At 36.6% G+C, this 12,721-nt stretch overlaps 1 protein-coding gene and 1 long non-coding RNA gene across 7 annotated transcripts in view; one reads left to right on the top strand and one right to left on the bottom strand.

Moving 5' to 3' along the window:
• Positions 1 to 83: 83 nt before the first annotated feature.
• The window catches only part of LOC108641799, a 30,182-nt gene continuing 17,544 nt past the window's right edge, over positions 84 to 12,721 (top strand). For both annotated transcript variants that reach the window (XR_001922275.1, XR_001922276.1), the window contains exons 1-2: positions 84 to 303; positions 2,288 to 2,388. This is a non-coding gene — a long non-coding RNA (uncharacterized LOC108641799). The remainder of the gene's footprint in view (positions 304 to 2,287; positions 2,389 to 12,721) is intronic.
• Positions 4,473 to 12,721, bottom strand: part of PLEKHH2 (pleckstrin homology, MyTH4 and FERM domain containing H2) — a 49,090-nt gene continuing 40,841 nt past the window's right edge. For 3 of the 5 annotated variants that reach the window (XM_008932910.3, XM_029965034.1, XM_018085188.2), the window contains 7 exons: positions 12,486 to 12,583; positions 11,966 to 12,107; positions 11,099 to 11,244; positions 9,669 to 9,798; positions 8,668 to 8,754; positions 6,842 to 6,979; positions 4,473 to 5,578 (listed from right to left, as the gene is read on the bottom strand). In XM_008932910.3, coding sequence (XP_008931158.2) covers positions 5,396 to 5,578; positions 6,842 to 6,979; positions 8,668 to 8,754; positions 9,669 to 9,798; positions 11,099 to 11,244; positions 11,966 to 12,107; positions 12,486 to 12,583 — 924 coding nt within the window. In that variant the 3' untranslated portion in view covers positions 4,473 to 5,395. Of the gene's footprint in view, positions 5,579 to 6,841; positions 6,980 to 8,667; positions 8,755 to 9,668; positions 9,799 to 11,098; positions 11,245 to 11,965; positions 12,108 to 12,485; positions 12,584 to 12,721 lie in introns of those variants that run through there. The other 2 variants (XM_018085186.2, XR_003916362.1) reach the window with 2 other exon arrangements.

The raw sequence follows: 12,721 nt of genomic DNA, 5'->3' as shown, positions 1-12,721 counted from the left end.
TAAGTCATAAATGAGTCTTATCTGACCTCAGCCTTAAGCACTGGCTCTTGATGAACTATTCATGTGAGATTTGTTAGCAGTGGAGGGAATGAAACGAGACCTGAGTAGTTCCCTTATACAGAACTGCTGTATAAGAAAGTGTATTTATGTTAGAATAATTATTGTGTAATTATTTTATTGTCCAGCGGAGGGCAGCGAGGGTGATTGGGAGACGGGAGCATCTCACTTCCGAGGAAAGGCTGAGGGAGCTGGGCCTGTTCAGCCTCCAGAAGAGATGATTGAGATGGGACCCCATCAATGTCTGTAAGTATATGAAGTGGGAGTGCCAAAGGATGGAACCAAGCCCTTCTCGGTGCTGCTGAACAGTAGGACATGAGGCAATGGGCAGAAACAGATGCATAGGAGTATAGGGAAGATCCATTGGATTATGAGGAAGAACTTCTTTACTGTGCAGCTCACCATGCACTGGAACAGATTGCCCACAGAACAGACTGCCCACAGAACAGATTGCCCAGTGGAGTCTCCCTCACTGGGGATATTCAACAACTGTCTGGATGCAATCCTGTGCCATATGCTCCAGGATGACCCTGCTTGAGCAGGAAGGTTGGACCAGATGACCCACTGTGGTCCCTTCGAACCCTAGCCATTCTGGGATTCTGTGATTTTGTAGTCACTGGGGCATACAAAGTAAGATGCTGTAACAAACAGGGACTAGATTATTTCAAGCAAGATCTATCAAAAATCAAGTCCAAAAATCATGTTAGGCTTGGGTCAGAAAGCAGCATTTAAAGGGTACAGTAAAACAGCAGGATGACTGAATATGAAAGAGGTATAGGATGTCCTACATCAGGGAAGTGACTCCAAAATCCAGGACAACAATGACAGTTACCTTCTGTAGCTGAGTAGCTGCTTTGTGTCTTGAGAGAGTGGAGACAGAAAAACGTAAATGAAATAATTTGACCTGTTTGATCAATGCAAGGAAAGTGGACTCATTCATACTGATTAACACAGATTTAATTCTAACTGTTCCTTCTTCCCTACCCAAAGAAGGCTGATATAGCCTTCTACTGACCTAAGTAAAGCCCATTCTTTACATAAGATTTTTTTTTCTAAATTTAGCTTGCGTAATCACTCAGTTTCAGTTCCAGAAGCATTTGTGTGGCTGCTTTTGTCTGGTTTTATTTACTTCCAGGTTTTTACATGTATCTTCTAAAGAATTTGCTAGCCTCCTATGGAAATCACCGTCTTGCTAATTAAAATCCAGAAACTTCATTGGTCAATGTTGTACAGTGCAGGTCATGCTGATGCCTTTCTAAGTGCATTTCTTTCATCAATTTTAGTTCAACAGAACCCTTCTGGTATCTTGGTATATATATGAAGCCAATGCTGATCTATAATCAGCAGCTAGATGTAGCAAAAACCCTGGACAAAGCTGGTCTTGCTCTGCCAAAGATAGCAAAACTGTGGTAGGAATCATTCCTGGCACTATAACCTAGGCAGGTATTGCTGCAATAGCAAGAGTATAAGATTAAAAAGCAAAGTAGTTTTGCAGTGATTTACTCACTGATAGAGATGGCAAATCTGGAAGATGCTGCAGTACAGATTTGAGCTGGGAAGCACACTGCAAGGGTGTACGGTTATTAAGTGTACTGAAGCCCAAATAAATTAGAAACTGTAAAAAAACCGGAACAAAACCCAAAAAACTTCTTCTTCCTAATTCATTATTACTGAGTTACTAATCACCTCAGTTAAAGTTAACTCAAACTAATGGATTGCACTACACTGTATGGACTATTAAAGCTCTACCTAAAGCTTTAAGGGCTGAATTCCTTTATGCAAGAATGACTTCTTTCCTTCAGGAAAAATTAAAACCTATAAAAACTGTGGTAGTCTGACAAGGGATTCTAACAGCAACACCAGCCTTCTGTTATAGGGAAATATAGGCTTCTATTTGAAAAAAAAAACTTAAATCCAAAATAACAAAGAACAATAATGTTGTGGATTGTATTAAAAACTCGAAGTTTTATCATTTGCCTGCTGTACTACGGGCGTTAAGTGGGTCTTGCTTGTTTTAGAAATGAGCAGTTCTCTTACACTGCTGCTCAAAATTGAGAAGGCAAAGTGAAGTTCAAGTAATATATTAATTTACACTGAATTCTAAATATTAACTTCTGACTGCTAGTTCGAAGCAAGCACAAAAGGTGTTCTTAAATTCATGACAGAAGGTGAAGTCTCCTTGCATGTGGTAACATATTAATCTCACCATGACAATATTTTTAAAACCTAGGTTCTGCAAGCCTTGAGAATGGGAAGTTCTTCAGCATCAGTCCCAGAAGTCCCTGCTCATTTGGCAGCTCCCATAGTATCAGCACTGCTGAAGATTAGGAGGTGAGAAAGGTCTAGTTCCTACCTGGGCTTTAGTCATGGGTTAGGTAGCACAGTATGAATTGTTCTGGTAGAGGCTCAAGGTTAAGACTAAGATGTGGATTAGTCATAAGGCTTGGGCTGGGTGGGGAAGGCAGATTATCTGCCTGGGCTCTGAAATTTTCAATTTAGCTGTCGTGTGTTGTGTGGTAGCTCTGGAGCTCGATTAATATGGTGCAAGTCCTCTGAGATATGCATAGCTGTGTTTGGAAATGTACCTGCGTGTGTAAGAGACTCCACCTGCTGATTCTGTGAAGGGAAGTGTCTGCCTGAGGTTACTATCACTACAGAAACCTCACTCTTGCTAATCAAAGTCCTGGAAGAAGCTCCATTGTTTAAGGTAGTGTTGTGATGGTAACTGTGATTCTGAGTGCATTTATTTCATAAAAATTAACACAGCATTTCTGCTAATGTGGCTGTATGGGATTAATGGTGACCTAAAATGAGCAGTTAGTAGTAGTAAGTCTGGAAAGTGCTGCCATAAAAAGGGAAACTAATGCATGAATTGTTTCTGCAGCAGAGAGACCTGAACACTAAAGAGCAAAGCAGTGTCTAGAGTTACCTATCCAGAGGGAGGCAGGAAGGTCATACTCTGCTTCATAGATTGTATGCTGCTTTATAAAACAACTGTTTGTAAGGCTCTGATAATGAAAGCTGTTTAAAAAACTCGATTCTGCAGATCAGCTGTTTGTATTGCATATCATGTTGTCTCCAAGTTTAACAAAGATTTTAAAAACTATATGACAAACTCACTACCAAAATGCTCCACTTTTTTTGCCTTCTAATAACAACCACAATCATTTGAAACTGGACAACTAGGAAATAATTACTAGTTGGAGTGTCCTAGGTTATCATAATTTCACGATGACATGAAGGCTTTTGTGTTTGTAAACTGAAGTTTCTAGTCATCATATTTGAGACACTTTAGTAGCATCTGTTTGAATTTGTAAACACCCTGCCAACCTCAAATATGGAATGTAACTATTCTGCTGATTGCAAAGGGGTGTTAATTCTTAAATGAATTTCACCATGCTATCTGTATCACTTCACATAGGGTGCACCACAAAAAGATGATGCTGTTGGTGCCAAGGTCTCCTGTAGCTCCCAATATGCTTCTCTTGAGGATGGCAGGAGACTGGCTGCCTATGAGGAGGTAAACCTCCTGCTGCTGGCCCTTCCTCAGTCAAAGAGAAGGGTCTAGTGCCACAACTACCACCAAGGGATGGAAGTTACCAGGAAGTTCTTTCCACCTTGCAAATGTGAAAGCATCTAGATAAGTAGGTGTGTTAATTTCGTTGTAATTTTCAAGACAAAGCGTTGGCCCACGGTACCATTCATGGAGTGGTGTCTGAGCCCTGTGGACTGAAGTAGCTGTGGCAAGAACTTCAAAAGCTTTCTGAAGAAATGTATTTATCAAGTCAGCTTGCCTGTTTGCCTTTCCACTTAAGACCATGTTCTCTTCATGGCCTGTATCTCCCTTCCAGTCTATTTTAATTCTTTGGGAGGATACTCCCTACCTTTCACAGAGGGCAAACAGCTGGAAATTCCTTTTCTCTCACTATGAGTATGTATATATCTGAAATGTTTAAATATCATAAACCAGAGATTTTCAATTGTGAAATTACTCCAGTTTTAAGTAATAATAATTTAAAAAAAACAAACAAAAAATGAGGGCTGGCAATAAGGGATTAATGATCCATGATTATTAGCATGAGCAGAAGTGGAAACTGTAAAATCTATATAAATCAGTGATTTATGTTGAATACCTTCTTTATGGCTGAACCTAAATTATCTATTGGATTATGCTGCTGATCCATTTCAGAGCCTGTAGAAGTAGTTTATTTGCATGGAAATGAAAATGAGAAGACAGGAAGGAAAAAAAACCTGGGTGTAATTTCTATACATAGAAATTACGTAGCACTGAGGCTTGCAGCTGAAAAAGGCAACTGGAAAGTGCTCCCAGGTCCAATAGTGCAGATGCAGCATTATGTCTTCAGTGTGCAAGAATATTATATTTGTATTATAATATGAAATGTATAAATACAAACTAAAAACAAAAACCATGACTTTTACAAAATAATATTATGACTCAATGTATATACATTAAACATATTATACATGGATTTTATATGTCTCCAAGTTTACTCACAACAGTTTGAGCAATGGTTTTCTGTGTTATTCTTGTGGTTTGAATTGTGAGTCATTCTTGCCATCTGCATTATATTATTACTCTGGATTAAAGAAATTAGGTACAGGATTTTGTTTAACAAAACTATACTAAAAAACAGTGCCCTTACAATTTAGATTTTTTCAAAAGGCTGGAGCAGAGAAGGTTTATTTAGAAATTGACCTGACCAAGGCTGAAGATTTGCCAAGTAAAACAGCTGTGTAACAAAGCCTAGAGTGTATCATGAGAATACTCTTTTTTGTAATAGTTACACGATGTGCTTATGCTTGGGGTTTTTTTAGAGGAGAAACAATTACACACAATTCGTTCTTTTTAGTCCCATGGTCCTTGTCTTGCAAATAAAAATAGTTCTGGAAGTGGAAATTGTTTTGTATTTGACTGTTCTTTTAAACAAAATTCCTTTTCAAAATGAAGGTTATACAACTGGTATAATTTTGAAAAATAGAGATGAACAGGTGAAGAGAGTTGAAGAGAGTTTGGTCCCTGAGTATATATCTGGAAAAATCTATTAAAATCTAGACAATTGTTCCCAATGTCAGGGAACAATTGTGGGCACAAGTGACCACCAGTAAAGCATAATCCCTAAAGTGGCTCATCATCATTCCAGTTCAGGCCAGGGCTTTAATTAAAGGGCTACTCCTGTTACATACCTCTGAAATGAATATAAACCTGTCCACCTTTCTTTTGTTTATGGACCTGCTTATGCTCTATGTCTTGTACATCAGAAGGTTTTCTATCAGTGTAGAAACCCTCTAATGAAGATAATCATGATACATAATCCTTTCATAACAAAGTGGGACATTTAGTTGGTCTGTTGATTGCAAGAAGTGGCTGACTCCCCATTTCCTTGAGTTTCTGTCCACTTTGAGGTGCCAGTAATGCTGGAGCAGAGAGGTGATGAGCAGCTCCTTTCAGCTGATGAAAGTTGTTAATGTAGCTGGCAATCAGTAGAGTGATCTCAAGAATCTATAACAGGAACATACAAAACTCTTTGAAAAATAGTGATGTGTTTTGACTGCAGAAAAAATAGCTAACTTTTTAGCAAGTGACAATCACCATCAACTGGAAAAGTACTTGTACTTTACAAATTAATGATGGGGAGAGAGGAGATACCTAATAAAGCTTTTTTTCTATTGCTCCTTGCAAATAATGTAATGTTATTCCCATCAGTACATATCAAAGATACTTTGTCTCCCACAGTCTTATATGATTCAGAGAGATGGCTTCTTTCACTTTGAGAGAGATTTTTAAGTCCAAAATGATGACACTCCGAGAAAAAGCTTTCACAATGTGGTCCCTCAGTTTTGCCAGAAAATCTCCAGTGCTCAGAGGAGTCAAGATGCAGGGTAGATAAACGGAAAAAAGACTTTCCAGAGCTTTTTATCCTATTTTCTCTTTGTGATCTATACAAACCTTGATGAGACACTGAGCAGGCTGCCCAGAGAAGCTGTGGATGCCCCACCCCTGGAACTGTTCAAGGCCAACTTGGATGGGGCTTAGAGCAACCTGGGCTATTGGAAGGTGTCCCTGTCCATGTTAGGAAAGGGCAGAAGTAGGTAATCTTTAAGGTTCCTTCCAACCCAAACCATTCTGTGATTCTGTAACAGCACAATCCAAGGGAAACTTGAACAGATGTATTTTACTACGCTTATTTATGAAAACACAGCTGTGTTTTGACCCCAATTTATATGTGGAATCTTGTATTCTGTTTCACAAATTGTTCTGACTAACAGCAAAATCTTTTTTTTTTTTTTAAGAAATGTAGTCAATCTTACCAGGGAAGGAGAGACTCTAGATTTAAAAAGCATGAAAATTTCTTTTTACGAAAGGTAAAAATGTCCTCGGATTTTTCACAAGACTGATTTTTCAGATGGTGTGTTCTACAATTTCACTGCAGAACACAAACATACTTTTTAAAAAATTATCTCTGGTGCTGATCAAGCAAACAGACTAGGTTTTAGGTACTGCATATAATTTCTGTCCTTAATACCCTTCTATGAAAAATCTGCAATGTTACAGAAATGGACATGAAAAGAAACACATTGGTATTGCCACAGTTAGCTCTTACATTACTAATTGTTTTGCACCTTAAAGTCATCTAACAAAAGTCAATAATCTGACAATGCTGGGATTAAAGAAGGTGTTTCATCTTTCACATCTGTTAAGGATTACCCACTAGAGATAGCAGAAAAGCAGATGGTGGGAAACTGTTTCAGGTAATATACCAACCTTTGGTTTTGTCATGGCAAAAAGGTGTTTTTCAGTTGTTCTGTCCTTTGTCTGAGCGTTGTTAACAACCAACATAAAATCATCTTGATAGCCTCCGAAAGTCATCAGGCTCTTATATGAATACGTAACCGTTAATCGCTTAAAAAAGAAAATCCCCAAAACAAAACACAAAGCTATTAAGCAGGACAGTGCAAGAAAAACAGATTATGACAAATTTTTCTTTTAAAAAATATAATTACACATTGTATTTTTCAATGGCGTTAGCCTCTTATGAGTCTTGAAATTAACTGAATTTTGGGATAGCTTCATTCAGACCTTCATGATGAGAAATTGTCATTGCAGTTGACCTCTGTTTCTATTCCAAATTAATCAGATCAAAGATACAAGCAGGTTTGAACTCAGGTCTGTAATTCCATTTAAACGAGTCCTGACTGACTTTGAGAGAAGTTAATTTTAGCAATTCCATTTGAAATTGAAGCAGTGTCTAAATAAATGGCAGAGTATGAGACATCTAAAAGAATTTAATTCCAGGACTTCTTTTTGTGCAGCAATATGTAGTTTGCATACACACAAATTAAATTCTCTTCTCTTTTTTCAACATCCCTGATGAAAAATAAATGCTCTTCAAGGCTCCTCAGTTTTCCATGCCTTGGTTGTTACTGTTCAATGTTTAAAACCACACTAGTGGCCTTCAATTTAAGATTAACATTTAATTTATCATTACAACTCATATTAATTTGCTGCAGATGTTCACATTTAAAATTCATTGTCAGACAGTATTTTTACAATAACTGACAATGTCCTTTGGTTAATAAACCCCCTTTTGCCCTAATTTTGAAATAGTATTTTCTCTACCCCTTGCAACATCATTTCTGATAGCCCTGATCCTTCCTACAGAAAATCAGAATAACCCCTGGAAACTGAGGGTTTCTTGAACTACAGGTAAGGCCTGCTGATACTGTAAACTGGCAGTGCTCTACAGAAATGCCACAGCTCTAGGAGTAGATAGTGTTTGTAGGGCTTTCTGCAGTCTAATGCAAACTCATTTTGCTTATTCCCTATAGAGAGCTGCTGTTTGCTCTCCTCATATTCTTCGTTTTATTATTTATTTAACTGCAGAGAAATGTAATGAAAAGGCCTCTATCAGTACAATTATAAAGCTGAGATTTTAATTTTCTGATATTCAATATTAGCACTTGCTAATAGCACCATGCCATTCTGTTTCTTTGCAGGATATAAATGGAAGCAGGGATCTTCTCAGGCACTGCTTTTTTTCACTGATTACCGTGAGTTTTTTGCAAAAACTTGTATTGCAAATCAAAGAAAAATCAGAAAAATCAGAGCCAAAAATGACATAGTTAAATAACACTGGGTTTTATTACCTACTATTAAACAAAAATAATACAATGAAAATAACAATCTTTTAAAGTAACTGCTCTTTGCAGAGTCTATGTATTAGGAATAATATTGGAAAATGAAGTCTCCAGGAAAAGAAAATTAATGTTATTTTAAGAACTGTAACTATGGATCTCCTGACATCTGAATGATTAAAACATTAACATTTCATTAAATTATATAAAAACTGTATCTGATAAACAAAAATAAATTCCGTGCAAATAATTCATTACTTATTTCTATTGTTAGTGCTATTATAATGACGATAACATTATAACATTTTGAAAGGAAGGAATTTTTGCTTTAAGGGAAAGACTAGATAACTTAGCATGGAAGGCTAATGCCATCTTTTATGTAGTATGCTGGTATATCTCCTCATATACTCTACTAAAATCTACTTTGACCAAAATTAAAACAGAAATTTCACTTACCATAGAACTGTAATCCAGAATGCTTATGCCATCCTCATGTACAGCAAACCATATGAAGGACTTGTCATCTGAGGACATTGACAGAGGCTACAAAGAGAAATGTTCTTTAATTACTATTTCAAAATGAAGCAATGTGTATAATTATTAACTCTCATCTATTATAGACCTCTCTCCATCTACAGATCTTACATCAGTTCCCTCTCAGGGTAAATTTCAGAAAAGAAATTGAAACAGCTGCCCAAAGCCATGTAGGCAGCCAGTGGCAGAATTATGAACTCAACCTAATACTCTTGAAGCCTCCCCTGGTGCTCAGACCAATAAAATGTATAGTCTCTTTGTTAAAGTAAAAGGCAGGTGTTAACGTTTTTTCATTAGCTCATATGTGTACATAAACAAAGAATGGAGTGCTAATAAGCAATTTTATATACATATACATATACATATACATATACATATACATATACATATACATAATAGATACAATGGGATTACCTAATAAAACATAAGGCATGAGGTGACAGTTCTGTTTAACACAGATGTCACTTGAATCAAGGGAATTAAGATACTCTTAAGGTTTAAGAGAAATTGAGAGAGGCCAGGACAGAAGGGAGTGCTCTAAATACCCTTAACAACACTCAGTGCTTCTGCAAGGTTCAGCTTTCGTAGCCAGTTAATATCTTTTCAGTGTTCTACCAGTTATGAGGTAAAAAAGTCTAACATTAAAAAGCTATCTCAAGCTAAGATATAAGGAAATTGAATGATATTACCTAGATTAATAATGTCAAACAAGCAATAAGTGTATTGGAAAGTTACTATTATGGTATACTTTGTACTACAGCTATTATATTTCACCAGTATATGACTTAAACAAATCAGTAATTTCACAAGAGATCCAATCACCTCATATACAACACAACTGTTTTCAACAAAAAGGTGTTACTATTTGCAAATTATATTTATCTTTAAAACCCCCACCACTCGAACTCAGTAAAGTTTCTTACTTTTGCTGCAAACAGTTTGGCACCAAAGAAGGACCATTTCCTGGCTACAGTGAGATAAATGCGCACACAGTCTGCAGCACTGTGCCCCCGGAGAGCCATCCATCTCGTAGACAATCGCTGACAAAGCTGTCTGTTGAAATGAAGTATGTAATTTAGTTATTGAAAGGAATTTAAATGCTTCCCCATAGCGAGTTTAATGAGCAAAAAAATAATGCATTTGTTAAAATGATAATTTAAGTTAATACAACAACTATCACTTATACAGTATTAAATAAATCCAAAGTGTCATTTAATATTTTAATGCACACGAACGTTATGAAGTATCTTCTAATTTCTGTAATGTTATGATTAAATATTGATGTAGCAGTTGCAGCATAAAGGGAAAAAGTCTGGGACAGCTTTTAATGTGTCTCTACAGAGAATCAATCTACCTTTATCAGTACTGAACAGCTATGTCAGTTGTCATTCCAAAAATCCATCCAGCTTAGCACATATCTACCTGTGGCTAGTAGCAGATGTGGAAGATATGTTTGGGTTTGGGTTTTTTTGGGTGCACTGCTACCAAAAAGGGTGCTTCTGATCAGCACCGCACCCTTCGCAAAAGAATACAAGCAACAGGGCAGGTATAGAGTGATTCTTTCCCTGCCACAGACTTCCAGCTCTGCCAACTGGTAGTTTAGGGACTACTTGAACAGTTCAACAGATATCTGACTTATCCTCAATGAATTAGTCTAATCCAGGACCTCTTATAATTTGTTCTTTGAAATGAATTGCATAAATTTCTCTTTGTTATGCATATACATCTGAATGCCCACGTTGTCTTCTGAGAATGTAATAATGTTACTATGTGCATATGATAATAGCTTTCAGTTTTCTCATCTCTGTACTGAAGAATGAGGAAAACATTTCTGTGATGTTTGCTGGACTTCAAAACTGCTGTATCACTGACTTTGGATAATTTATGACACTGTTTCGCTCGTTTTCATGTTCGTAGGCGCTGATTCAAATGACTTGAAGGTTATTCATTGTAAATTAAGTGATACCTTACTAGCAAGTCCACTAAGTTAACATATTGCCAATCTGACTGGCTGCCAGAGATTGCACATTAGAATAGTAACTCTTTAGTCTGTGCACAGACTTAATTTAGATTTGCTGAAAAGAAAAATAAGAATTTCAAAATCACTGGGTTTTGTAACACTGTGTAGTAATTGGTACAGCTTTTGCTGGAATGTGTGCTTAATGATGGTCCTTTTTTTTTTAGATTAGAAACGTGCAGAGGAAATGGGTTCTTCAGTTTAGCAAGAAAATGAGTTTCAAACACAGGTTTAGGCAAATATAGCACAAGAGTAAATTGTACCCAATGACAATTTAAAACTTCCTTGTTTCACTCCTAGATTTTTAGAGAATATGAATCACAAAATACATCTCACCTTAGTTGTTCCTCTGAACAACCTTGCCTGTATCTCTTAGGGTAGAATCTCTCCAAAACTTGTTTTAATGTTTGGTTGGACTTGGACTGGGAAGTAACTTGCCCTGCTGGAGTTGAGAAAGGCCGTTCAAAATCTCCAATCTCTACCTAATGGGATGTCCATAAAGAAAATTTTTTGTTACTCCAGAGTAATTTTCTAGCTGGATATTATGACTGTCTTTCAATCTGTATTACCAAGTATAAGATGAAAACCAGTTTGTCAATTAATTTTTCACCAATATAAAAGTTATGCAAGTAATCTTCTTATTTTCTATTTCCCATGGAAAAAAGTTAAACATCAAATATAAATTGTACAAATATAATACTAGTTCTACTCTGAGATTGCTAGATCTCCAGCTAACACAAATCAGTTTACATTTATTGAATAACAACATCAAGTAACTTTCTTAATAACCTTCCTTTGAAATTTTAATTTTTTAAATATAACACAGATCTTATCAAGACCATGTCTAGTAAAAGAGTCTTAGACTTTCATTAACAGCTGTTACTTTGGAGTATTAACTTGCAGAAACCATGTAAGGAATAGTGAATGAATAAATGGTACATGATTACATGATATTTAATCCAAGAAGGCCTGACTGTGTAAGAGGTAAAGCACGTTTTATCCATAGTGATGGCCCAGCAGCCTATGCTCTTAAGCATTTCCACTTGAAATCCAGAGTTGCCTTACACAAGATTCCAGGAGCCCAGTCTGTTTCCTGCACTATCATATAAAAAAGGTGGAGGTCAAGCAATCCTGGACCAGTTTGCTTATTAAAGTATTTAACCTGTAAAACTGCTGTGTGAGTCACTCATGCATAAGGATTACCTGGGCTAAAAGAGCTGTCAATTCCATCGCTAATTCTTTGTTTACTGGGAAAAGTCCATTGACTATTTGATCATTTGTCTGATATACTAGCAGCAGCTTCTCTCTGTCTGTCTCCCCATGAGCTTGAACTGAAAAATAAAGCCTACAGAAAAGACAGAAAGTTATTAAATAAAGAAGACAGGGAAATGCATTAGCCCTGAGGATTAGCAGTATCTGCTCTGAATGTGACATGTTTATGTCAGCGTCAAAACACATTAGCAGAACAACACTTGCACTTCAACTACTCGACAAGTATTTAATTTCAGTCCTCTGATTTCAGTTATGGCTTTTTTTTTTTTTTCAGTTCTGCTCATCTCTTAAGGACTAGAAAAAATGAACTGTATTAAAAAAATTCTGCAGTTACACCCATTTACTATTTTTGTTGCAAGCTTCGAGTCAGCCAATATTTTTCAGATGAAGAAACTGCAGAAACTAAAAAACAAATCTGGGGACAAGGCAGAGATATACTTGCTAAACAAACCTATTTTTGTAAGTAAGGCGTACAGTCCTTGTGCCTTCACATTTCCCAGGGTGTTGTTCTTTGGAGGCTTGCTCCCATTTTGAAATAATGTCACAGATCTAGAAGGAAAGCAATACAAAACGGACTTTGCCATGTCTTCCTATTTGAAAACACCTTTGAATAGAAATTGTCAACTTATTTTAATATCCTCTACATATCAGAAACATACATAGCTTGAATTTTTAAGCTTCCTGAAG

Source organism: Manacus vitellinus, unplaced genomic scaffold (genome assembly GCF_001715985.3).
Source record: "Manacus vitellinus isolate BGI_N305 unplaced genomic scaffold, ASM171598v3 scaffold_8_pilon, whole genome shotgun sequence".
NCBI classification, from domain to species: Eukaryota; Metazoa; Chordata; class Aves; order Passeriformes; family Pipridae; genus Manacus; species Manacus vitellinus.
The sequence above is the reverse complement of the archived record's forward strand: the minus strand, read 5'-3'. Positions and strand labels throughout refer to the sequence as shown.